Source organism: Pezoporus occidentalis, unplaced genomic scaffold (genome assembly GCF_034315485.1).
Source record: "Pezoporus occidentalis ecotype Australia unplaced genomic scaffold, CSIRO_AGI_Poc_V1 ctg130, whole genome shotgun sequence".
In the NCBI taxonomy this organism is placed as follows: domain Eukaryota; kingdom Metazoa; phylum Chordata; class Aves; order Psittaciformes; family Psittacidae; genus Pezoporus; species Pezoporus occidentalis.
In genome coordinates, this window is record NW_026913104.1 from 1,655,739 (window position 1) to 1,683,653 (window position 27,915).

General features: G+C 45.0%; 1 protein-coding gene across 2 annotated transcripts; it reads right to left on the reverse strand.

Moving 5' to 3' along the window:
* Nucleotides 1-585: 585 nt before the first annotated feature.
* On the reverse strand, nucleotides 586-27,915 carry DIXDC1 (DIX domain containing 1). 2 transcript variants are annotated; one of them, XM_062608669.1, is made up of 20 exons: nucleotides 27,646-27,915; nucleotides 20,165-20,294; nucleotides 19,390-19,515; nucleotides 18,360-18,609; nucleotides 17,023-17,130; nucleotides 13,027-13,139; nucleotides 11,644-11,792; nucleotides 9,238-9,327; nucleotides 9,078-9,131; nucleotides 8,538-8,588; nucleotides 7,435-7,539; nucleotides 6,585-6,638; nucleotides 5,737-5,829; nucleotides 5,574-5,645; nucleotides 4,787-4,873; nucleotides 4,485-4,646; nucleotides 4,295-4,361; nucleotides 3,544-3,652; nucleotides 2,901-3,009; nucleotides 586-1,644 (listed from the first exon to the last, which is right to left on the reverse strand). In XM_062608669.1, the coding sequence occupies exons 1-20, from the start codon at nucleotides 27,703-27,705 to the stop codon at nucleotides 1,564-1,566; spliced, it is 2,070 nt and encodes a 689-aa protein (XP_062464653.1). In that variant the 5' UTR covers nucleotides 27,706-27,915; the 3' UTR covers nucleotides 586-1,563. The 2 variants fall into 2 exon arrangements, with proteins under 2 accessions (XP_062464653.1, XP_062464654.1); XM_062608670.1 differs by lacking the exons at nucleotides 17,023-17,130; nucleotides 18,360-18,609; nucleotides 19,390-19,515; nucleotides 20,165-20,294; nucleotides 27,646-27,915 and adding an exon at nucleotides 14,803-16,326.

Sequence of the window (27,915 nt, forward strand, 5' to 3'; positions counted from 1 at the left end):
ATAGTGTTGTTGATGCCTATTAAAGCTGTCAAAATATAAAACCCAGCAGGAACTGGTTCGATTTCCATAATAAAATAAAAGTTATGAGCCCAGTGTTGTGTTAACAGAAGACAATACGAAACATCTCAGCAACCATGAGAAAATGAGCAAAACACAGGATAATGCGTGCAGAAATATACAGAACGCACTTGCACTAGTATAAAAATATCCACAGTCCTCAGACAAATGTAAACTGGTACAAAATAATTCCAAGAACAGGAACGTGTTTACAAAAGGACATGTTAATATAAAACCAGGATCAGCTTCTCCCAGACTCATGCGCAGCACAGACACACAGGTAGTCCACAGAAGGGCCACATGTACCGAGAATGAACAGAACCTTGACTTGCTGTTAAGTCAACAGTGCCTGTGGTACATCGCAGCCAGCACTCTGGAAATTCGACTGACTGCCAGCAGAGGGTCAGAGACAGGCAATGCAAGAGCAAACAAAACCAACCCCCACAAAACCATAGGGCTTGTCCTTCCCCAGGTAGTCATTTATTTCCTGATCATTCAGGCACCCCAGGAGCAGGCATACCAGGGAACTGGTGGTGTAAGCGATGGGGTTTATCCTGCTGGTGTAGGTAAGTATTTGGTGGCTCTGGCAACGAGTGGACAGCAGCACACAGTGATGCCTGTGCACAGGTGGTGACAAACTGTCTGCCTTGCTGAAAGAGGAGAGGGCAGGAAAGCAGGGAAAGAGGCTCAACAAGGAGAGGGGCTGGAGTACCCTGGGGAAGCAGCCGATTCCAGCTCCCCCCACAAATTAAATCCTTCAGCAAATAAGCAAGTATCAAGATCCCACAGTCCCCATGGCAACAAAACAAACCCAGAATGCCTCAGAAGTGGGTACAGCTTTGGAGAGCAAGTGGGAAAAGCAGAGCTAGGAAGTGGAAGCCTGAGTTTGGGAGAAAGGGAGCTTTGCCAAGCTGGTGATCTTTGCTTTAGACCTTGTGTAAAACCTCCTGAAGACTCTTTTCCTTCCTCAGATCACTTTTCTATACTGTTAGTCCAGAACGTCCAGGAAGTTCAGTCTGCTCCTGCAGCACATGCAAATCTAGAACCAAAGTTGGTAAAACCTTCAGCTCGCGTAATTTAGAGGCTGCTTCTGACTCTTGAAGGCAGAGGTTCACATTTTTGCCATTGATGCAGATCTGTGTAATTGCACATACAAGAAACAGACTTGTAATGCTCCGATCACAGTCTGCAGCACGTATTGCAGGAATGGAGAAGCAGAGGAAGGGAGCAATGCATCATTAAGGCCTTCAGGGTTTAGCTGACAAGACAAAGCAAGGTGTTTCTTTCCCATGAACCTGTCATTTCAGTCTCAGAACGCTGCATTTGGGTACTGAAAGTCAGATGCTGGGTGTCCATGCACACAGCATGCATTGCCTGTTGTTTGCAGAGAAGCCCTCTTTTTTTGGCAGCTTGATTTGGACTCTTTCCAGCACACAGGCTGTTGGCCATTCTTTGAGTTCAGCAGCCAGTTACAGGTTTCCATAGTGACAAGACTTAAAAGCTTGATTAATTCTCTCCATGGTCTTCTTCCACCCAGGCCACAATTTTCCCCTCCCAACCAGGAATGATGTCATCATCATGGAATACCTACAGAAGATAAAAAAGGGAGTTCAGCCATGTCTGCAGTCTGGACACCACTCTGGTACAGTGTGTGTGGATGCATTAAGTCAGAAATCCTGGTTCAGATTTGACTGCACATCCCAAAGAACATGTATCTCATCCATCATTCAGAGGTCTTGAGTCATCTTTTTGGGGTTTAGGTAAAAAAAAAAGTCAGGCCAAGCCAAACCGAACCAACAGATTAGGCCCCTTCTTTAACCAGCAACTCTCAAGATTATTATTGGCATGTATTTGACAAGAAAGGCAAAATGAAGAGAGGAAACACGCCTGTTCTGATCCAGACTGCAATCTTGCAGAATGGCTGCGTAGTCAGCTGACTGCTTTCAGAGGGGATAACCCTGTACGCTTGTCTTAATCAATTTGTGAAACAGGAACTATCACAATAACCTTTAATGAATCCAATCCACAGTGAAACCAGCCTGAGCATAAAGAGGGCTGTAATGCAGTACACTCATAGCATCCTTCCAGGGATGCTGGGGAGGGACTCTTCATTAGGGACTTGTAGTGACAGGACAAGGGGTAACGGGTTAAAACTTAAACAGGGGAAGTTTAGGTTGGATATAAGGTGGAAATTCATTCCTGTTAGGGTGGTGAGGCACTGGAATGGGTTGCCCAGGGAGGTTGGGGATGCTCCATCCCTGGCAGTGCTCAAGACCAGGTTGGACAGAGCCTTGGGTGAGATGGTTTACTGTGAGGTGTCCCTGCCCATGGCAGGGGGGTTGGAACTTGATGATCTTAAGGTCCTTTCCATCTCTAACTATTCTATGATTCTATGACTCTATGAAGGAAAAGATGTCACAAATGGAGTTATCGCTGGAAAGCCTTTAAAAGGATGTATGAGAATGTTGTTGGTTTTGTGGTTTTTTTTTAATAAACCACATTTGCCTAAAGTGTCTCTCACTGCAACAGGTTTTATAAAGGCACTTAAAGGGCTAGAAGTGTAGCCTGGGTTCTTGCCCAGTGTCCCCTGAGCAGTGGTGTGCTGCAGACTGTCTTTGTCAATAGCCAGCTCTGCCCAAGAGGCTCTGCAATCCCCAGGCAACTGCAATCGCATTCATGTAATTGCTTTGTCTGGAGATGAAAACATCTCACTTTAGCACCTTAATCTGCAGAAAACACAGCTTGTTTGGGGGCAAAATCAAAGATTTCATTAACTTAGAAGTGAGGTGACCCCAGGGTTGTCCGGTAACACCCAAAGTGGCTGATAGCTTAATTCCACTTACCTCCTCCTTGACTGTGCCAAACTCTGGATCCAGGGCTTTGAAATGGTACCGGTGAGTTCCTTCACGATCAATAGCTACCTTAAAATCCTTCAGAGTCACTTCCCCTAACCTGCAAGGGAAGAGTGTGGCACTATCATATGGTACACTGTTACCAGGTGTAGCTCAAGTGTAGTAACACGGCATGCAGAGCCACAGCACAAGTCTAGCTAGGCATGTGGGACACTGATCACAGGGATGTGAAAAGTGTGTCCCCTCCAGGAACACAACTGTCAACCCCAAGGTTGTCTTCAGAGGAACAATTGCCTCCTGATTCACAAAGAATAGCCTTTTTCACTTTCTCTTTTCCATTGACAACCATACTTATCCTGTACTATATGCCACAGTAGAACTGCTTGGCTGCTTTCTCCTGCTCTTGGAAGTTACTGAAAAGAGAGGTAGATCTCTTACAGCTCTAAGACAATTGCATCATCTAGGGGACTGCTTTAGGCAGTTTTCCCCAGACAATGGTATGAAATCCAATGCCCAGGTTAACACACAGCAAATTTGTGCTAGTTGTGACCGTACCCAGAAGAGATCAGACTAATGCATTAAGGGAAACAAGCACCTCCCACATCAGTGTCAGCAAGGCGAAGCCAGACCTCACCTCTTTGGTATGTTGACCATGAAAGGTGTGAGGGAGCGGTCAGTGAAGTACAACACTTTGGTGCAGGCACTGGTGCTCATCACGGGTGTGCTGTGAGAATGAGGCAGTTCTGCAAAGAACAGACCACAGTCATGGGGGAACAGCCTGTCTGCTACAACAGGAAACAAAAGGGTGGCTCTGTCTTTTCCCAGCACCTACAGTCTCCTACAGCCTCACAGACTTTCTAAGTAACGTTTACAACCCATACTGGGAAATACAACATTCATAATGATGAAAAGCAAATGTGAAACGTGGTGTCAGAACGGGCTGTGCTGTTATGCTTGTATGAAATGAGAATGTATCAGTGCTAGACTGATAGCAGAAGAGGGGAAGAGGCAACTATAGTTATCTGTGTCCACTAGATGGTGCAAACCAGCAGGAAAGCTGAAACAGCGTCGCATTTCCCACTCCTCCCAAGGAAAATTGTTTGTCATAGTTATTTATACTGCAGTACTACTGAAGTGGCCCAAACAGACTCCCACTGTGACGGTGCTTTACAAACAAGCAGCCGTAGACTGCCTCTGCCCCACTTCCTTTGCAGCAAAGTCTAATCTGTACAGCAAATGACTAAAAGGAGGAAAGTCAGCTCTGGTAAAGGGAACAAGATGCTGGAGGTGGCAGATTCCCAAGGAGATACTACACCTTGGACTTTGGCCAGCAAACCTAAGCAGTGAATTTGGCAGTCGGAAGGCTGGAGGTCAAAGACACTTACTGGATTTGGGAGGCCAGGAGTCTCTACACTCATTTGTTGCTCGGCTTGCTGGTGATTTCCCCCGGGCCTAGGGTGCAAAGCCAAAAGAGTGAGAGCAAGGTGTCACCAGTTGGAGCTCCCATTGCTGCTTAGCTCTGGGTTGTGTGTGAGGGGAGGAAGTTAAGAGCAAAGTGCCCTAGGAAGCCTTTACCCTTCTCTCTTGCCTCTTCTGTGTTTCCACACGGTACAGGCGTTCCATTAGGCTGGAGATGCCTTGCTCCAGGCTGTCAATCGTGTGATGCTGTGGATCGTGGCCACTGAAACTGTTCCTGAGGCTGCGAAGAGCATCTCGAACCAGTTGCAAGTCATTTGTCTGCCCAAGAGACCATAAGTCAGTCAGACTAACTCCAGGCTGCTCTCTTCCCATGTAAAGCCACAGATATTAGAAATGGGAAATATCTCTGGAGCCTTCATCTGCATCTGGCTGTGAAAACTGCCCATAGGTACACTTACCCCTCGGTGTGCTGTGGGAGCAGCTCCTTTCCCTGCTGTCTGGAGGAAGCCATTGCTCTGAGTACTGTGACCACTGCAAGCCATCACCTGTTGAGGGGGACATGCATGTGCCATTAGGAATGCAAGTGTTAAGACCTCCGCAAAGATTCCAGTTCGTGAACATCAAGATGATGAGAGAGCATGAAAACTTCCCACATTAGTGATATCCCATCTTCTACCAGGTAAATACACTCATTAAGGAGAGTGCAGGCTGTCCTATAGGACATGATTCCTCTCATACAAGTGGAGAAGAAGAGGCAGAGTCAGGAAGGAGCTTGCTGCTACATCAGAGGGCTCTAGAAGTTGTAGTGAGTGTTCAAGTGGCACTGTGCAGGGACTGATACTGGGGCTGGCACTCTTTCCAACAAGACAGTTCCAAGTGCTCAATAGCAGGGTCAGTAGGAAAAGGAGGAGATAAGAAGCTTAACCATTAGCTATGGTTTGAGCTGAAGCTAGAAGCCAAGAACCTCTGGCTTCCACTCCTGTGCTCCCCTCCCTGTTTCATCTCTTAGGATTTTAACACAAGACACTAAGCCAGAGTGCTCATGCTGAGAGCCTTGCTAATATGGATGCTTTGTGTAGTCTGGCTATCTTGGTTTTGGCACTGACAATGAGATCACAGAGCCAGGCCATTCTGGGATGAAGTGGATGTGATTTCTGGAGATAGGTAGCTAAAGGGTGCTGGACAGCACTGTTAGAAAGAAACATCATTCCAACAGTCTGATGTGTAGACCAAGTCTTCCCATACCTCTTCAGCCTCTCTCTTCATGCAGTGAACTAGCAGGGCCTCTTTGTGTTCCAGCTCCCTCTCCAAATCCACCTGAGGGGAGTAGAAGAGTCAGCACAAACCGAGCCACCAAAGTAAGTGCCAGCTCTCAGGGCATCACCTCAGGGCACCACCTGTTCCATACCTGTTGGTAGCTGGCCTCAGAAAGCTGCCTAAGCATTTCATCCAGTTTGGTCTGATGCCGCTGTAAATGCCGGTCCTTCTGGCACAGTTCTTTCTGCAACACAGTCATCAAGAGAAACATCAGAGAAGCTGTGGATGGCCCATCCTTGGCAGTTTTCAAGGCCAGGTTGGATGGGGCTTTGAGAAACTTGGTCTAGTGGAAGGTGTCCCTACCCATGGTAGGGGTTTTGGAACTAGATGAGCTTTAAGGTTGCTTCCAACCGAAACCACTCTATGAAACCATTCCATGATTGTATGATCAGGACAGCAAGTAGGGCTCACAGTCATCTTACCGCGGCAGGGAAGGTTATGCCACCTGCCAGGATCAGGTTTCTCTACATGCTGACTTACACAATGTGTATACTTCCACCTACATGTTAGAACTAAGTGTCAAAGCTTGCTTTGAAAGTATCGGTCAGGTAGTAGTGGCCTGGAGTCCCCTTGTCCAGCAAAGATTTACAACTGAGGCCAGACAACTGTCCCAGAGAAAACAGATTCCTGAGGGATCAATGGACAATCAGGTGGCCCAACCTAACCTGTAGGCTTCTGCACAAGTGTTAGATACTCAGCAAGCCACCACAGCAAAGCCATGACAACAAGAGATCTATAGAAAGCTGTGGGCAGAACACAAAGAACATCTGATCCCTCCCTCTCATTACAAACATCCAGGCTATTGCAACTTACTAATTATCCAGGGTGCCATTCCCAGAGGTAACTGAGTGCCAGGGAGACAGCAGTCACATTCACAAAACTGAAGAACCACCAGATGCTGCCCCCAGCAAAGCCTCCAGTGCCGAGAGGCTCCATTACCTTGTATTCTGCCAGTAGCCGGTTTCTCTCGTCAACCTTCCTCTGAAGGTCAACCTGCAGAAATAACACAGAGATGTGAGGTAGGTACTCCTAGAGTTAGTGACAACCTCTTTGCCCCTTGCTCTAAAAGGTGACCTGGGACCAAGTATCTGCAGAGTTCAAGGGAGCTGGTGTCTCAGGATGCTGCCTTTTGGACAGGACACTTCCTTCCTTGCCCTTCTCTCTCCAGAGGGAGACTGTACATGGTGGCTCCACCTGCCAAAGTGCCACTTGCTAATCCAGGGAGCACATTGAGGAAGGAAGACTGCAGCTGTACTGAAAACATCATGGAAAGCACCACCCTGTTTCAGCTGAAGGTCTTGGAGGACAGGAAATGAAAGTGAAGAATAAGCAACTCCAGCGAGTCCCACAGCTGGCAAATAGACTGTGTGCATTTTTCACTCTGCAGAGACCTTTGACTGGTCGTTCACTATCCCACGACCCCACGAACTATGCTGCAACCACCAACTCCACACCCTGTGACTGCTGGAGCCCTCAGGGCCACCAGCCTCCTAAAATAGAATCATAGAATAGTTAGGGTTGGAAAGGACCTTAAGATCATGAAGCTCCAACCCCCCTGCCATGGGCAGGGACACCTCACACTAAACCATGACACCCAAGGCTCTGTCCAACCTGGTCTTGAACACTGCCAGGGATGGAGCATTCACAACATCCCTGGGCAACCCATTCCAGTGCCTCACCACCCTAACAGGAAAGAATTTCTTTCTTATATCCAATCTAAACTTCCCCTGTTTAAGTTTTAACCCATTACCCCTTGTCCTAATCTAACATCTCAGCAGCAGTGACTCACATTCTGGTTGTGCAATTCCTCCTTGTCCATGTTTGCTCTCAGCAGTTCCTGCTTTAGCTGAAGAACTGACGCATCCTGTTGAATCAGCCTTTGCTGTAAAGCATCCTAGGAAAATATGTTATCTGTAGGTAGGTGCAAGACAGAGAGAGAAACCCTTCCCTGGGAAACATGAGTGGCTGTAACACAGTGGGGCCACTCACAGGGCTCCAGAGAGCCCGCCCAATGGGCCCTCAGTCCTTCTGCCTTTGTCTTAGGTAAAAGTCATTTCCCTGCCAACATTCTAGCCATAGGAGACAGAGGGATTTCTGTGCTTCTACCTGGATTTTCAGCTCCAGAAGTGCCCTGATAATTTACTCTTATGAAAGAAAACAGCAGTGTCCTTAGAGGGTCCTTTCAGTGGCCTGCAGCTAGTGTCTGCAGCCATACAACTGCAACATCTAGGGGGCAAAAAAAGGCCAATGTCAGCTAAGGACACAAGGAAACTCAGTGTGACCTAGTCTCTCTTAAGAGGCCAATGTCAGGACTAATTCTGCACCTTTCACTCATTGTTATCCAGAAGCCAAGAGCTCTACCTTGGATAGCTACTGTTGTTTGCTTCCTTCACAGGAGCCTGACAGGCAGCTCTAAAAATACCTCTGCTCAGGAATACAGTTAGTGTGCAGAACTCCAGGGGGAAGAACTGAGCAAACAGGAGCCAGAATTGTGAACAATGCTGCAGCTGAAGAGGACAAAGATTCCCCTGTGCTCTTCTTCCTCTACTGTGAAGAATAAGTTCACTGGGCCAATTCTACTGTGCATACCACAAGATGGGGGGGGGGGGGGAGCTGTGAGAATCACACAAACATCCTACACCTCATGTTTTCTTTAGGGGAACAGGAAAAAGAGAGGACATTTGACCACAATCCTACAGACAGAAACACAACTCAGGAGACCTAACTCCTTGGGCCTGCCTTAACTGTAGTCTCTTCCTGGAGCTTGAAACAGACCATAAGATCCCACACCTCGAAGTCCCCTAAATACACCTCCCTCAGAAGTGTATGGGTGCTTCTGGCCTTACTTGCGCACTGCAGACTCTAGCATTTAGGAAGGGCCCCTTTCCTCACCTTTATTCCCTGTAGGTTTCGAGCTTCTTGTTTGTATTTCAGTAGCTCCTTCTGTAAATGCAATACAATCTGATTAAATGGCGTCTTGTCACCCCTTCAGAATCAACCAAAGTCACTGTTCTCTGTCCCCAGGCACCTGCTCCAGAAGAAAGCACATCCCACCTTTTCCCACAGATCAAAAAGTGTGTCAGGCCCTGAGTCATTTTAATGAGTAATACTCCATACATTTTAATAAGTAATACATTTAACAGGTGCTATCCCACAAACTTATTAACTGCTAATAAGAATACAATAAACACTTCACAGCCACCTATTGTGGGAGCTCTCTAGGACAATGAATTATGGTCTCGGAGAAGCAGGTGCCTACACTCCTGGAGGGGTGGAGTTCCCACGCAGGAGAATATGGGAACAGAATTAGAGCCCTAACACAATACATCCCCCATGTCATCTGTTCTGTTGTCCACCAACCCCCTGATTCAAATCAAGCAGGGTAGAGTCAGCAGAGAGCTCTTGACCCAAAATCTCTCTTTCCCCTCTAACCTTTAAGTCTTGGTTTTCTTCAACACTCTGGTCCAGGCGACTTCGGATTATGATCTGAATGTAAAATACCATGGTTGTTATTGTGCATGACACTTGCCTGTGGCAGAAAAGTGCAAAGGGCAGCTTAATCAGAGAAATGTAGGTAGAGCAGTGTGCTTACCAGCTGCTCTTCAGGGCAGGCTCCACGTTCGCAAAGTTCAAAGGACCCTTCCTGCTCATCCTCAGGTAAAGACCCATTGAGCAGCAAAGCCTGGGAAGATGAAGGAAAAAATCTCCTTCTCAGGGGTTTCAAAGGAAAATAGGCAACCTGCAGCTCTGGCAACAGTCATGGATAGCAATAGTCTCTCAACAGTTTCATTTTCTATTTCTGCTGACTTATTCCCTTCAAAAAACAGCACCTTGTTCAGGAATGAACAAGAAGATTTATCCCCTGAGAAAGCTCTCTCAGAGATCTCTGTCAGCCAATAATCTTGCCCACAGAAAGACACCAAACACGGACAACTACTCAGATTTTTGGAGAGTGTCTCAGGGTAGCATTCACTACAGTAACAGATTTGAAGTCTAAAGCCCACTGAACCATCTTTACGTTGTAAGTCTTCTTTTCTGGAATGAGACTGAAGTATCCCCTGCTGAAAGAAGCCATTCTCCTCACCACACGTCTATAAAAGACTTTAGAAACAGGCTGTTCAGGGAAGCCTCATTCTGTTCTACACTAGACAAGGCTGAGATGCATTCAGAACTGTTGTCCAATCCTTGCCCACCCGGACAGTGAAAACCAAGCTATGCCCTGTGCTTCAGGAAGGCTACTAGAAGCACAGCGTTACCTCCTTCAGCAGCTACAGTGAACATAAGAAGTTACCACAGTTTTAGTGCCCTATGGGGTATACATACATCAGATCCTTGATATTTCAATCAAACTCTCGTGAACTGGAGGCTCTTAAGTATTGAGTAAGAGCAGGAAAATCCATTAATCAAATCCAATTTCTTGGCTAGCAGCATCAGCTGCCTCTTCTTACTCCCAGGGGATGAGGGGGCAGCAAATGCCAGCTGCTCACCTTCACTCCTGGAACAGGGGGCTAGGGCTGGAGGAACAGAACATGCCAGTCCCTCCAGTGCTGCCCCTCCCTGCTCCCACTGGGCACATAATGCAACTGGATTTTACTGGTGAACCAAGCCAGGGTTGTTGTTTTTTTTTTTTGTGTTGAGTCTTTTGTTTCCTGCCCATTGTCCAAAGGGAAAATGGCCTCTGATCTGCACCCCACCCTCAGTCCCCGCTGCCTGTGCTTCTCACACAATCTCTGCTTTGTTTACTGGCACATAAATATTTACAATTCAAAGCCAGTATGGTTCCCAGCACAAATAGAAAGGAATATCCCTGAGAGAGTTCAGGGTCTTTACCATATGGATCAGGGGCTCTACTCCCCAGGCAGAGTCAAACACATTGGGATGAGGGTCATTGGTTGGGGGGACTAGAACAGGGCAGCGAGGAAAAGGTCCCACAAATAGTTTTGTAGAGAATGTGCCCAGCTCACTGAAAGACTGATGCAAGCCTCTGTGATCCCTCATCAGCTCTGTGAATCTTGATTGATTTCCTGACATTCCTTGTCTCTCTGCATTACTTCCGATCACAAATCACAGAAAGGCTGCTCTATTCTCTCAGGCTGCTAACAAAACCTGCAGGCTGGTAAGTGCCCTGGTGAAGAAGGGGAGTCCCTGCCCCAGCACATGGGAAAACACTGCTGCATCTTTACATCTGGCATAGTAACAAACGTGCTTTGCATAGTGCCAGCACACAGAGGAGTTAGCATCACAGGACAGGGCACCAAGCCAATGAACTCACCTTAGGATCTGGACTCCAACCAAAAGAGAAAACAGACATAATCACCTTCTCAACACAAGCTTTGTTTTAGATTCTCTATAGTTGTTCCATTCTTACCTGTATTCAGTGTGCCCTTTGCCCCCTCACAGTCCACTTAAATTACCACCAGTGAGTATCACTGATTGTAGGTCCTTATAGCAACATATTCTTCCTCTCTCCACACCCTTCTCTCTCCCTACCAAATAAAAGCCTCAAATCATGTTAAGTTCAAGTTTTGGAGAAGTCTGAGCCAGGAAAAAGAAACGATTGTGTCTGACTGGTGTTAAACATCCTTTCTTTGAAACCCTGGTAAATATACTGGGGCTGGGGAAGTTGCAGCTATCTTTCTTCCTTCCCTGGGCTCTTTTGGTTAAGCATGCTGCATAGTGATGGGGGACAAGCATACCCTGCCTCAGGCAAGACTGTGGCTGGATCCACCTGTCTTCTAAAATACATCTGGGACATTGGAAAGGGCAGGTTTGGTATTCTCCATTCTGGAAAATGTGACCAGCACCAAATCACAATTGCAGGAGCCAAGAGGGCCTAAACAGTGCAAGAAAGATGGGAAAATGCTAAGTCAGTAGCCATTCTGTTGCTGCATAAGGTTTCCACTGGCTGCAGCCAATATACCGCACTAATACCTCCTCATTCCAATGAGAAGAGAAATGTATGTGGGAGGGAATGCTGGCTGAGAAGGAAATCTATTACCTGCAAGCCTGAAATCATCTTCTTTGCTTCCTCCATTTCCTTTTCCAAATGGTCCTGTTGTTCCAAAAGCTGCTCCTCCCATGAATTCTCCAAATATGACCCAGGGTTCCCGGCTTGCCACTCAGGCTGGAAATGAGATTCTGTCTCTTCTGGAAGAGAAAACAGCTGAATGTGGTCATGGCAGACAGAGGAGTCCAGAAAAGACTTGCATCACACAGCAATTGCCAGCTGTCTGCACTATCACTAACAAACCAGCATGTCTTCTAGCCTGTACCAAAGAAGTTGCTACAGGTGTGACATATTGTCTAATCTAAAGGATTTATGTCTCATTTTACATGCAAAGAATGCTTTCCTGAATACACATGTATCAAAGATAAGCATCCTTCCCCTTTGTTATCTTTGCTGCATCTAATTCCCCAGTACTGGAGATTTCAAAGCACATCACAGGGGACAATACCCTGCACCACGTGTGGCAGAAATTACCTAAGGAGAGAAGAGCAACTGTGGGATTTGAAGAGCATATCCTAGCTTTAGAGGGTGCATCAAGGACCCACTGAAGGCAACATAAATAGTTGTCAAATAACATGGCTTTCCCTAGGTGGACAACACACCTAATTCTAAACCAGACTTTCCTCTTAATAGCAAAGTTTAATAGCCTTTCATGGCTTTCCTGATCCCTACAGCATAAGCTGGATAACTGGTTAACTATCACCCACTGGCTAGGCCAAGCATTTCCTAGGAGAGCTGCTCTGTCACTTGCTCTTGGATGCTAACCAGAAAGAGTTATTATTAGACAGCATTTCTGAGAAGGAAAAGAAACAAACAAACAAACAACAAAAATGGATTTGAAAACTTCTTTAAAAACCTCTTTCAATCTGCCTGAAAATTTTAAGTGCAAACTGACCATATCACAGGGCATTTGTGGCAATTCAGCAATGGACTCCTCAATGCAAACATCATGACAATACTAAACGGTTTCAGTCTTTGCAAAGAGGCACTTGACCTATGTACAGATGTGCTGTAAATACAGACACACAAAGACAAGTTACACATCATGGGCTTGACAAGCTCACATGGACTCTTTAAGGGAATTTTGAAGGCTTTTTCAACATGGCCTAATGAGGCTGTGCTGAAAACATTCACCCTACAGTGACAGTTATATATAACCCTATCTCCAGCGTTTCTGATTTCCCAACATCATTTGCAAGCCTCACAGACACGGCCACATTATGGCAAGATTGGAGGGTTAAAAGTTTTGGGATTCAGTTTTATGTGTACAGATTCTCTACATTCATTTCAGTCACCAGGGAACTTTTCAGCAAGTTTACAACACAAACAAATGCTCATGAAAATGTGAGCTGTAAAGCATTATTTGCAATGTACCTGTTTTAGTTTCTGTTTCTTCAGTATGGATGATCACAAGCCTTTCCTTCTCCTCTGACGGGGCTACAGTGGACTCGCTCTTCACACTGTGGGTAGGACTAGGTGATGTAAGACTGCAGAGGAATGGAGAAACAGCTACTTTAGTGCTGATCAACATTGTCCTCATCTAAGATAAAAGTGAACATGCAGGCAGGCTTCTTGAAACTAAGAATTATCTGCCTGCTAGAGAAGCCATTAACAAACCAAACTGGGCATGTAACTTTTCCATCACTCCACATCAGTGTTATAGTACTCTAACTGATAAGTAGCACAACGTGCCTCTTCATTTTCCTTAACCGAATGCAAGCTTGAGACTGTCATCAGAGAATTCACATACACTCATACAGGGGTGAGACCACACTCTACTGAAGGTCAGCTCAGAAATTACTTAGTGTGAGCCTTAGATTCATACTGCAAGCAGAACAAAAAGCCACCCTGGCTTCCTTCATCTCTTGTTGCAGCTTTCAGAAGTACCACTTAACTAACTTGAAAACCCAAGGACAAAACATTTTATAAGTCAGATACCAGTCACTCATGTTCTTGGGTTAAAACTTCTTGAAAGTACCCACATCTTGTCACTGAAGCCATCTCAGCTGACTGAGGTTCAAGCAATCTTTTTTCAGACATTCTTCCTAAATGCATCACCCAGACAACATCAAAAGGTAGCTGAAGCTCACTGACCCATTCAGTGTACCTCTAAAGTCACAGGAACTAATCCTTGCAAGTGTGAGCAGGAGTTAATTTTTCATTCTCCCCAACACAGAAACAAAGGACAGAGAACAAAAAGAAAACAGTATGGAAATAACAGAATAGGTTTGGAAAAATAAGAAGCTTCAACAGCTCGTCTTCCGCATCTTCCCAGCACTGCTGCTACATATTCCACAGCTCTCTCACAGAATCAGAAAAGGCCTGCAATAGAGATGGAAATGACTTGCTAGCAGCTCCCGTCTGGTCTACTCACACAGCCAGTGCTGGCCTACTTCTCCTTTATATTACAGCCCTTCAAGCAGTCTAGTGGTAATGGTCCAGACTAAATGGACTTTCACCATGTTAAAGGAAGAGATGAATGCAACTTACTAAGTGAAAGAGTAACCATCTTCTAATGGGGATTTCTAACAGCTACAGTACTGCTCTTTCCTGCTCAAACAGCGGGCACATGACTGTTAAAAGGGTCCAGGAGGGCGGGGTTAAGTGGTCCTTACAGGTCTCCACAACATAGAGTTTGGCAGATAATTGCTTAGGGATTCCTTTGTCCACAGTCTCCTTTCCAGGCAGGTTCCCTGCCTCCCAAACCATGCCAAAAAGTCCAAGAGCTACTGAGATGCACTCAGATGAAGCAGTAGCACTGATCAGGTTGCCCCTTACATTATGCCTTCAAGTTAATGCTGGAAACATTTCTACAGTTTCTTTATTGATCACCAAATCAACAGATTATGAAATATCCACTGATGTAATTTGTTCTTTAAAGTACATACAATCCATGATTAAAGCATGCAGAAGGAAGCGCTGGGAATTAAAGCTATTCAAGACAGATTCATGAATGCAAAGTGTTCCACTTTATTCCTTTTACCGATTGGTTTCCTAACCCATATCCTTTCTCCACCGATTCCCAGAGCTGCCAGTGCCTGCACAGTCAAGGCTTTAGGGCAGCATCCCCAGTGATAAGTCTGAATCCTCATCATTTTAATAAACACCCCATCCCTGCCGTTTCAAATGACAATGGCAACAATCGCTCACCATTTGACCTGCTTCCCTCCCATGATCCCACTTTAACCTTTCGCCTCACAGAATCCGTTTCCCGGGGAGCCTCAGGGTTCTGGCTACAGACATGCCTTGTCCCTTCGCATGCTCGGAATTCAGTGCAGAAGACGCTAGGTCCTGTCAAACTACTGGAGAAATATTTTCAAGCCGCTCCACGTTAGCCGAAAGATTCACAGCAGAAAGGAAAAAACAACCAAAACCCTCAGGGTCTTTGCAAGAAGCCGTCAGATGGCAGATCAGCAGCCCACACACATGGATCTGATTCCAGAGTCAGGGATTCTGAAGCCCAGGTTTTGCTTTTGCTGGTTTTCCTCTCGGGTTATTCATCTCTTGCTGCTGCATTTCGGCCACCTGGACACCCAGCTGTTTTCATCACAAGGACCGTGATCGGAATTGCCAGTGGCGTTTCTCATCCCATTCTGCCCTCTTTAGACTCCAAGCACCTGCTGCAGATGCCAACGAACAGCCGAGAGAAGGTGCTCCTGCAAGCAGTAGGTTCCCTCTCCTCCAGGCTCGGTCGGATGCAGTGTCGGAAGACAGCATGCAGTACTTCCCAACCCTGTGCACGGCTTCCTCTTCCTCGGTATCTCCAGCTCCCTCTCCCTCCTGCTGTCACACAGGCTGTGCAAGGCAGAGCCTTTTCTCTGAGATGCCTAGCTCAGAGTGGGGGAGGGAAGGCTGGTGGAAGGGGAGGGGAAAGGGAGATGGGTGGGTGAGGGGCTCAGTGGCCTGGGAATCCATCTGATTTTGGCAATTTTTCCATGAATCATTTCAATTGCCTTTGCTTATTAGAGCTTTTGTCTCTGGGAATTCTCTTATTCAGGCTGTGAGCTCTCTTACTGAAGAGTTAATGCAGAAATGAGCTGATGCTAGGCAGGGGATGCTGCCCTGGGACAGACGCGACAGCAGCACAATTAGATGGAGGGGGCTGGCTGCAGTTAATAACCATATCACTCAAATTAAAGAATAACAATAATAAAAGAAGTGGTTTGTTTCTCCCACCAATTCTTGTAACTAAACTGGTACATTTCCCTCTGAAAGGAAAGAGAAGCAAGCATCTTGTTCTCATCACGAAGCCTGCTATCAGCAGAAGACACCTTCAGGAGCTGGAGATCAGACTGCTCCAAATTTATTTGGATAGATCACTGATTGCTTATGTGAAGATGCTCACCATAGTTTGTCCTGTCAGTAATATCACCATTAAATATGGTAAAAGAACTCATGATATGATGGGAAAAAACAGAAAACACAACAGAGTGATTAGGATGTGCAGAGAAATTTTCACTCACCCCCAAAATACAGCCACATAAGATCAAACAGCAGCTGACAATCCAGATAGATAGGGTAGAAGAGCACACGTAAAATATGAGAGACCTTAAACTGAAGAATGAGTGGAGGGAGCAGCACGTTTCACTCTCTGTCCTACTGAGATTACGTTTGAAGAGTCAACACCAAAGTCCTCTGATATTAGCCATGAAATCTTGTTGCAAAGACCAGAATATTTACATCTCCCCTGCAGTGACAGCTTCGAAAGTACACTCTACTGCCATCACGTGGAGGCAGTGGTCCTGACATACCTGGAGTTGCCACGCTCCTCAGATATGTATGTCTGGATTTACAAATACAAGATCACAATGATGCACATTAAATTTGGGGGAATAAATAAAATGTATATTTCTTTTCTTCTCCTCGCTATTGGGCCAAGCAACCTCACTTCTCAGGTACGCAGATGCCTTTTGTACTGTGGAGCATCAAAAGTGGCCTGAGAAATCATATGGAGACATCCTGTCTACTGAGAAACTGTCAGTGACTATCTGTCCTCACTTCCTTCCAAAGACTCCACCTGTGCATTCAGGTTGCCAGTAAAATCTTCAGCTGCACCCCTCCTAATCCTATTCCTCTGGTGTCCTTGAGGAACACTCCAGAGCTTTAGAAAATTGGAACTCAGAAATTCTTAGCACTTAGCTATGCAATCATATAATGAATGAGATAAATTTTATCTGTGGGAGAAACAGCAGTAAGCCACTGCTTCATGTTGTTTCCTGGGGCTTCATTCTCCAGATCAGGCAGCAGACTACATGCTGGGAATCTTCTTTTCTATCAGAGCTAACTAGACCACAGTGATGAGAGAGGGCACCTTAGGCAATGTCAGACAAAGGTCCACGAAGGACAGATCATGACAACAGAGGTCCTTACCTGGAAGAGTGGGACTCCAATGGCATGTTCTGCTGCCCTTCATACTGCTGCACCAGTGCCCGGACACTCCAGTAAGGGTTTTCAATCTCCTCATCCATGTTGCTATTTCTGGAGACAATAATCATCGAATGAGGGAAGCCTCACCTGATGGGAGCAGAAATTCTTGTCTCCAAGAAGGAGGGTAAGAAAGCTAATGAAAGGAAGGTAAGGAGGAGACAGCTAGAAAACAGCTGATCAAGAAAATTCTCCTATCAGGGAGCTCCATTCCATCTTCTTGGTGTGAAGGAAACGCAGGCAAACAGGCCCTCCCCTTTTAAACTCATCCCTAATTCTGTGATTAGAAAACTACAAAAGCTCTGGGAAGACAAAGAACAGAACAGAATTTGCAAACAGCACAAGGACTTCCTTTTCTGAGAAACTCTCTTGGCTCAAGGCGTTTGCAATAGAAACCTTTAACATTTAATTTTTCAACAAGATATAGCATTTCAGCCTGATTTCCAAACTGCTTCCCTTGGGCCAATGTAATATGGGCAAATGACCTTCAGTTGTATAAATTAAACCCTCAGTAGACCACCATCTGGCTGCCATTTAAATGTCATTACTATTATTATTATTATTATAATCCACATGGCACCTTTTGCAAGTGTTAAATGTCCTTTTCAGAATTACTTCCATTATATACAGAAGCATTCCTTCTGTATATGGATCACCTCTGTTCATTATCACCAGAACTCCCATGCTTATATGGTAGGCTGCATCACCTGATCAACAGTACACAACATACTGCCTATATAGCAGCAAGTGTAACATTGGGATGAACAAAAATGTAAGAAGACAGAATGGACTTGTACAACAGGCTCAGAACTCAATTCTGGAAGCAGCTGCTCCCAGATCTGTAACCAGTACCTATAGTTAAAACATTACTGTTGTTTCACTTGAAATGAGAACATCTCCAAGTAGCACCAAAAAGGGCCATGTGCTCAGTATGAAATGAGGAAAATGAGGCAGCAGACTTCCCTCTGGCTTGGCCATAACAAACTGTTCTCTTTTGCAGTGAGATAAGAGATGTAGCAGTTATTTTGCTGTAAAACCTGAAATGAACCTGGGATACCTGTAGTCTTCATCAAGAGGCACCAAGGCTAGGTCAGTACTCCCCCTTGTTAGGCCACTATCTATTTAGGTTTTAGTGAGCCTGCAGTGGTTTGCCTCTATTTGTTTGCACAGTAACAGGGCTACCTTACATCAGGAACTGTCAGGATAAAGACGGATCTACTTTAGATGAAGTTGTGTTCATCTGCTGCCACGATTCAACCTCACAACCAGGGAAAACTCATTACCTCTGTCTGCGCCGGAAAACATCCCGGCCGGATTGCAAGACATCTTGACGAACATCTGCCAGAGCAGCCACTGCTCCCTGGGCCACTGCAGCAGCTGAACGAGGCCTGTGACCCGCAGACGATGCTGACAAGTTTTTCCCCATTGTGCCAGCAGGGCTGTGATTCATTGCTCTACCGGAGCCTGGTTTGAAATGAGCAGCTAAGGCCAGGATCAACCTCATGATAGATTTCAAGTTCCCATCAACAATATCTGCAAAATGCAAATAAAGCCAAGGACAATGCCATTAACATGAAGTCCCATCAGAGCTGTATCTGACCAACAAACATGAAAATAATTAAATCCAATGGGACCATGCCAGTAAATGAGGACTGTGCAAAAAAAACTGCATTACAGCATTGATACTTAGTTCTGACTGCTTTGTACAGAGCTGCAAACTGACTGCCACCTATAGATCCCATGTTCAAATACTCAGAACGCATCTGAATCTTACCTCTATGCCCATTTCCAGCTCACAATCCAGCGGGTTATGTGACAGCACATGATAATTACTGAATGCTCACTGGAAAAGTGCAGCAGTTACTGAAGGCTACCATTGTGCCAGCAGTCACTTCAATCTGCACATGGAATTTGCATTTTTTTAATACTAAAGACCAGAGAATAGCAATATTTTCTTCAGCAATAGTGTCTCGTACCATAATCTGTAGCATGCTGCAAATGTTAAATAATCAGTTTTAATGGTATCACTCTAGGCATTTTCCCCAGCATACGAACTAGCTCAAACATGTTGATCTCAAGTTCACTGCAAAAATCTCTGCAAAAAACAAGGGTCACGCACTCCATTTAGTCTGTCACCGAATTTTTCCCCTCTGTCTCATTTGAAGGACCACAATCAGAACTGTTAAAAAACCACAGGAGGAAAGAAAACCCAAAACCTCCCCCACAAACCAATACATTATCTGTTTGATATGAAAGGACAGAAACAGACCTTCACAAGACAGAATCATCTGTGTTGACCACCAGGGCACATACCTTTTGCTGATGTCTGATGCATGCGGATTTTTTTTGATGCCACGAACTGTAATACTTTCTCCACATTTTCCCTCATCTGCTGCTGGCTGGTGGGGTTGGCCTGAATGCCATTCAACTTCTCACCAGCTAAAGGAGTGAAAGAACTTTGTTAGACAAGAACCGAAACACTTGGTGCTGTCACAGGAATTGCTATAGGTGTAGGGCCTGGTGAAAAACTGGAACCCACGGGAATGACTCACATTGGAGAATGTCCATGCTCCAGCACAGGAACCCCACTTCAGCAGAGGAAGAGTGTGAAGAGGAAGAGGCAGCAGAGATAATGTGCAATGAACTGATCACAACCCCCATTCCCCATTCCCCTGCACTGCTCATGGGGAGGAGGTAGAGAATTCAGGAGCAAAGTTGAACCCAGGAAGAAGGGAGGATGCTAGCAAGCAGGTCACTCTTCCAAACATGCCACACACTAACACCATTCCTCTACAAGGTAAATCCTTTCATAACTCCATTCCAGCCTTGTGGGAGTTAATATGGTCCCTGGCAGATTTAGCACTTCAGCTGTTAACTGTCTGCTAAAAATAAAGATTTTGATGGAACTGCATTTATGATTTGCTTTACGATTGTTTTCTTCTGAAGTCACTCCTTCCCCCTCTGCAAGCTCTGACACTGTCGTTAACATCTGCCTGTATGCCTGACAGATGTCAGAGCCAAGGCCAGCCCCTTCTACACAGGCTCTCAAACTGCAAGATGAAAAATAGTGGCATATGGTGTTACTGACCTACAATCTCAATGAGCAAAGCAAGAATGACTCCATCTCGGAGATCCTGTCTGAGGTCTTGGACTGGCTTTATTGCTGGCTTCTTCTTCAGCTGGGAATTCACCCAGGCCACATATGCCTGTAGTTGTTGCTGAAAACAGAAAACAACATGTTTGCACGTCATTGCCATTTCAGGGGGAAGCTGCATAGCTCTCTCTTTTTCATGCTCACAGATCTCATTGTCTTTTGCCCTTGAAAACAAACACCAGTGGTATCATTCCAAAGCCTGCTGAGCACTAACTGACATCACTGCAAACTATGGTGCAGCTCAGTCCATGTCAAGCCAGGAAGCACAAGTAGGCAGTAGGACAGGACTCATGGCCTAAGCCCAGATGAGAAGAGAGATTTATATTACATTTAATCTAGGTAGGTGCCAAACAAGTGCTGTCATCCCTTCAGTTTTGGTGCCAGAACTGGTTCACTCACAGTATTGTGTGGAAGAAACAGTGTGGATACGACACTAATCAAGAAAGTAGAAAACCCACAATGCAGAAACAAGAAACCCTGGGCTATTTCCCATTGAAATATGCCATCTACCAAAAGAAATAACCAGGACAGATTTCCTGGAAGAGACAACAGCCTCTCTCCTTAACACTCCCAGCATGGCTCGTTTGTACTGTTGCAGTGTCCCCTTCCTCCATTTCCTTGGAGCTGTGCTAACATTTATAACGGAACTATTTCTATTTCTGTACCTATGGAAAGGGGCTTGCCACAGCATTCCAAGCCGCACCTGCAAGACCTGAGAGCAAGGAGCACTGTCCTTCCAGCCAGTCATGCTGAGTACTGCATCATGCAGCTGTGCATGTTGCCACAAAGGGAAGACAGAGAAAACCTCAGGCTTCTGGTCGGTGTTAGGATCCATCTAACATAAGGCAAAGACCAGTTTCACATGACCTTTTCCTTTCCATCCCCCTCTCAGTAACACTTCCATGGCTAGTAGAAACACTGGTAATACTGAAAGCCATTTGGGCTGGGCTGGTGTGGTACATGGAGGGTAAACAAACTGATCCATTTATGGGATTACCTCCCTTTTCACTAATCTTCCCCTTATTCTGCTGATGCAGCACGTTTTACGGCTTCATTCTGTATTATCTCAGCAATGTCAGTCAGAGTTTATGCTTTTACAGCCCATCAAAGTCACAATCTGATCACAGCTTCGCTCTTAATTATCCTGGCACAGGAAATCCAACTTTAATCACACCATGGTTCGGTCTGCTGGTTCAGAAAGGAGACTGGACCTGCATTCAATCAGTTCTGCTCACTCAGCAGAGAACTGGAGAGCGGAACAGAGGAGATGAGCCTGGGGGACTGCCCAGTAGCTTTTGGAAAAAAAAGGAAGCAGAAGTGGCAGATCTGATGCATGCTTGCTGGAGCAGACTTGGCCTGTCACATGAATTGGATCTGCATGCTCTTCTTTGCAATAATAGCAATGATGTGTGTCAGTTCTACCTATCCAAAATTAATTTATTCAAGCAAGTACCAGAGAAAAGAGGTAAGTTTGTCTACAGTAATACAGCATCATTATAGGAATATATAGATTAAAGATGTATCAAACAGAAATGCAGCGTGAAAACTGCATCTGAAGTCTGTGTGATTTAGGGAAATAATCTTATCACAATTGTGTTTAACACCTTGCTGTCATTTTCCAAACAATTTCACAAAGTTCTGAACTGTTGTATTGTACTAATCCTACAAGGGCAGAGCCCCTTCCAACCTACAGAACATTTGCAATTCATATAGCAATCCATATGGTTCTTCCTTTCAGGCACTTCTTTTTCACTTGAGGGAAAGACAGACCCTTCACTAAGCAGCTTGTTTTCTATTTCTTTTCGTTGAACATTCTTCATGCATTCATACTAATAGCTGCTGTGATGCTGCAGACTTACATTTCATCAGCAGACTCACTTTGTTGTTTGGTTAGCTTGGCTTCTTTTTCCCCCCAAGTAAAGCATAAGATTTTCCTGCAGAAGTTCAGACAGTTTGGACTGCTCAATATTTCCTGATTTGGTATCCAAAAACTAGAGGATCTGATGACTTTAGCAAGAGACTGCTGCAAAGTCCAGGGAATAAGCTGTCACTTCTGGCAGAGATGAGTGGGTCACTGAACTTGCCAAGAAAATAAGATAGAAAAGTTTAGTGACCTCAAAATGGCAAAGTGGTGTTAAATGTATGAAGGGACAAAGCCCACTCAGGAGTTTCTGCTTCTTCTTGCATTTTGGTTTGAGCTTCTGATCAGACAAATCTTAGAGCTGACAGGGTTCACACTCCTGCACCAGTATTTCTTTCAAAACAAGGATTTTTCAGAAGAAAAACATACAGCCTAGTCTAAGATCTACTATGCAGAGCACATGTTATTAGGATTATGGTGGAGTTAAGCTTAATCCTGTTTATGTTAACACAGCTTTGCATTCCAAAAAAAGGCCAGGTTTACCTGTACCTTGCAATAGTCAAAGGAGCTCCCTTACCTGAAGGAAGTTGGAGCCCTGGTTGTTCAGTTCCTAGGCACATCACTGTAGGGTGTTTATATGCAAATCACTCTGGAAGACTTAAAAGACCTTACAGGGCAGGAGAACATCTTTAAAGCAAGGTACTAGGGGCTAACCACAGCTGTAAGGAGTTTCCCCAACTTTCAGGCACTTCTGCTGGGAAATTGTAGGTTAGCACAACACATCTCAGAGTAGGATTTTACTTTGGAACGTATATTCGGTACATACCCTGAAGAAGTGCCTCAGACCTACTGCCTATAGGAAGACAATGATGGAGATGAGTAGCCTATATCTTTGTGCTTCCGATTTACAGCCAGTGATATGAAGGAGGAAAATGCCCTTCCAGGGTAACAGCACATTTTTCTCAGTATTCCCTTATTGTTAATTACAATTAAGTGTCATTATCTAGTATTTTCTACAGATGGAAGAAAAGCAGCAGCACTACTGCAAATCTCTCAGTTGTAGGTGTCCTTGCTATTCTCATTTAACCAGTGCAATTCACCACCTGCTGCTTAGGGCTCATGTTTCTCTCTCTCAACCATCAATGAGTCCAGTCTGCCTGACAGTAAATATAGATAGATCACAATGCCTTGATATGCTACTCCATCCTTTATTATCAGTGCTATCTACATTACACTGTATAAGGTTAATTTTCACCTCCTCTGAGATTAGGGTATTGCACATTTTGAAGATGGAGACACGTTCAGAGGGCCTGACCGCCTTCCTATCATGTTACAGTAGATTCCCATATCAGTCTCTGCTAGGAAGAGATTACTTTTCTTCATTCATTTGATGAATGTTTTCTGTAACTTCAAAGGCTCAAGCAGCAAAAACCTTTGGGAGTTCTGTGGACCCTTTCTACGTTCAGAAATCTGAAGACGGTATCCATTCCTTAAACAAATTCCCTACCACCGCAGGCAGCAACTACTCCAGGAGTCTACTAGATAGAAAGTCATGTAAATTTAATCTTGTTAGGATGTAATCCTTTGAATCAACAGTCACATATCCATGCCCCAAAATGTTGCTGCCATTCAAAGCTAGGTTGCTTTAGGGATAATCTCTGGTACTTTCACAAGATGTTTTAGTGCCTCTGCATTTTCCCCAATCTGGCTTTTTGAAGCCATTTTCTCACACAAGCCGAGTTTCTATGCAAGCATACAGGCAAAAAGCTGAGCCACAAGAGATCTTTTACTGTAAACTGCAAGTATTTTGGAGCACATGATTCACCCTAAATTGTCAAATGGTTCCAGTACACCCAAACAAAGTCCAAGGTCTGTCAAAACAAGTTGTACTGAGACATTCCCTGATGCTTCAGGAAAGAAAAGAACCATTGTTCCTTATTTAGCAGAATGCAGTCACTCAGTCACTACCCCTGAACAGACAGGCAAAAAAAGCTTTGTGAAGAGACTGAGCACACAGTATGACTGAGCAGTGCTTTTTGCAGGCAAGAACCTTTCATATGAAGAAAAAGGAAAGGAACACTCAGTGAGGTTCCCTGGTCCAGGATGAAGGGCATTGAAGGCACATTTAGGACACAGGCTCCGTTCCTCACTCTGACAATGACTTGCTGTAAATTTGGCAGCCCCCTTTACCTCTATGTGCCTCAATTTCTACCTATAAGCAGTGGTACTAATTTCAATGTTCCCTGTAAAATGCTTTGATAACAATAAATCTTTTACTGTTACTGTGCAAACGCACTGTAATATACACTGCCAAAGGGCAGTCACTGCTATGCAAACAAGTAATAGCCTGGGTTAGACATACAGTGAACCTCACGCAGGGATTGAATCCTAGCTGCTCAGCCCCTAATCCTGTATAACGACAAATACATCCTTCCCTTGCTGATAGTCCTATTGCTGGCCAGGGACAAGAGCTTTGGGAAAAATTGATAAGAATTCCCACTAGAGCAAGCAATAGTCTGCTGAAGTACACTGCCATGTATATCCAGGTGTGGGAAGGCCAAGCTGTTTTCTGATGGCTGTACTTGAGGCTTAACAGAATAACAATGCAGCAGCTGCCCATCTCTTGCAGACCAGACAGGTAACCTGGCAAGGTTCATGTGGTTCTTCAGATCCCAGCCTTTCCCACTTTGGCCAAGCCTTAAACAAGTGTGCCTGACCATCCCCTGGCTATAACAGTGTAGAGCACATGTAAAATACAACACCAAAGACTCACAGCAAAAGAAATCTGATGTGAAATGACACTTGGCCCTACTATGTGGAAAACAGCAGCATCTCTAAAGAGATGCTGTATTTAGTATGTATTCATGCCGTATTCATGTATTTAGTGAAACCCAGTCTCTGAGGGATTCACTACTACAGGGAGCTTTTAGTTATGGGCTGGTCCTAATGGACTGAACTGGACAAGGAGTCAGAACAGCTCTCTTCAGAGTGAATCCTATTAGCTATAAATAGCACTCATTGCAAGCAGAGGGTGAGTGCAAGTTTCTCCTGCTAAGACTGCAGTTGCAGAGACATTTTAATCATAGATCATGCATGTTACACCAAGGGAAATAGAAGGGCTACCAGAACAAGACAGTAGCAAGTCTATACTGCCCGAAAATTACTTCAACCAGAAAAGCAAACCAAAATGAAACCCAGGTCATTTCCCACAGCAAGGATTTCAGATCTCATGGATCAGATGCCATCTAATCACATCAAGTCCACTAACAGAGCAAACCTTGAAGATTGAGAGACTGTATGGGTGGGAAATCCAGGAAATACCTACTTCATGTGCCATTCAGCTAAGAACCCGCTACTGGGGGAGAATATTACATGAAGCACTTGGTGATGGGGCAGGCAACAAGCAGCCTACTAGGGAGAAAACGCAGAACAAACCTGCACTGCGCTACTTCTTGCATGCATACTGCTCGGAGTAGCAGTTCTCACATAGAAGGATGTGTGGGTATTTCCCCACGCAGACAGAGCCTTGTGTGATAACTCTGCATTTCACTTTGCTGCTGTTGGGACACGCTGGTTTCAAAACAACCTGTGCCTGGGCTCTTAAAAATCACTGCCACTTCACTCTCTGGAGAGGTGCCAATCCCAGGCCTGTTGTTCTACGTAATCTCAGAGGGAAAACATGACTATTTCAAATGATTCATTTTTACAAAGGATAGCGACAGAAAAGAATGCAAAGGAACAAAAGAAACTTGCTTGTGGCTGTGTTAGGTAACTTTTCAGGGATGGATTGTTGACCAAGATGCTGAATTAGTGAGGCAATTCCTGCAGAACCCCAATTCATTGCTAGTGTTAATTTAAGTCTGACTTTTAATCTTGACATTAACCTGCTAAAGTCACTACACTAGAGACTACTAAACCTAAACATTAGTTTAGGAGCCACTCCCTTCCAGCTTTCTAACATCAGAGTGGTGTGTTGCCATCAGATACCTTGGGACACTCTTTCATATTCAGGAATTTGTATAAATAAGCACCTAAGTTACAAGGAGAAGGGGAGGAAGTACAGTTGGTGGATCTAAGCAGAAGGCACAGAATTCCACATTTCCAACTGTATCTGTGATGTGTTGCATGTCCTTGCCGAGTCACTTAACCTCTCTGTACCATGGGTTCTGCACTTGCAAAGTTGATTTCAGTTTTCCTTCAGTTATAATGTGAAGTGTGTAATGTGACAGAGAGATCCCAAGTGGGAGACATGCCAGTGAATCTGCTTTTATGGTGAGAGAGGAACTCTTTTCCCACAACTGAGAAGTGTGTGGGTAAAACCTGACAGTTAGGGTGGGGCTAGCACTGAATGTAAATAATAATGCTCCCATTATTAAAAATATTATTAATATACAGGTCACTATTAGCTTATGCCAGAGAGGGATCTGCTGCCCTATAGCACAGGTAGTGTAAGCTTGAGCTAAAGCAGTATCTTTAATAGCTAAAAATGAGAGTGAGCTACTCTGTGGAGGAGGGGATGGAGTATTTACACAGAGCAATCAAAGGAGGCCTGTGGCTGGCGTGAAGCTGTGAGGCTCAAGTTTCATACCCAGTTTATTTTCCCTCTGATGGCTTAAGCCCAGAAGGGATGTTCATGTATGGAATATGGGGCAGAACAGTCGGGTGGGGGCTGAGCTTGGCAAAGATGAGGAATGACCAATCACAAACAAAAACAAGGAAGAATAAAACACACCGTAAGACTATCCGTGCCACTAGGTGAGAAAGCAAATAGCAGGAACTGCTTGGTTTTAACACAAGCCCCCACAATTTTCCTTCCTTTTCAGCAGCAGGAAATCATACTCCAGCATGGTCTGCACAATTCACAGCCAGGCAGCGTCCATAGAGAGACCAACAAAACTGATTTTCTGTGCAACCTAAAGAGGGAAACTGACAAAAATCTGCATTCCCCATGCAGCTACAGGATCCCCATCTCTGGGATTGCCTGGTGCTTCTCACTCCTTATTTTATGATTTATTAGTCTCAATAACAGCAGAATAAGCAAATAAAAACCCCTTTAAATTACCCTTTCCTGACTAAGATGAATTTCAGTCCCTTAAAGATTAAACCTAGAGAACAAGATGGGTAAAAACCAGCCAGCCTTTTCTTTGTCAGCCTCTCCCAAGAAACAAAGCAGATTTACAGGCTTCCAACAGCCTTCAGACGTGGAGATTTCATACACTCATGAGAAGAGTTAATTCTATAAAACAAACCGTGCTCCATAACCTAGCTGCAGTTTGTATGATTTACTGGAACAACGGTAAAGCAGTGAGAAGAGAATAAAAACACCAGCTGCAAACCAACCACAAACTCTTCAGAAAACTACTGCTTACTTACAGCGCCCTGGCTGAGCTGCCCAGTATGTCCTCCTGTTAGCAAGTAACCCTCCCACCCTGAAACCTTGCTCATTTTTCTCCTTCTCTGCTCCTCAAAGCCCTGGGAGACACAACGATTCCTGCACAAAAGCATGCTGCCTTCCCCCGGCAAGGTCTGTGCGAGACCTGGGACATGCATTTACCTCCGTGAAGCCCTCCTGAAGAATATCCAGTAAATTCCCCCTGGCCAAACAAGCGAGCATTCTCCAAGAGCCCACTGACAGGCGAGGGTCTCAGAGTACACAGGCAGATCTTCCAGCTCTGGTCACAACCTCTTCTTCCTCCTCCCAAAGACAAAGAGTTGGAGCTCATCAGGAACCGCATTCATAGTCCCATATGTGCAGCCCGTTACTGCACGCAGATAGTTGAGCCAAAGTCAAGGCTCGCACTGGGCATGCTCGAGAGGGAGCTGC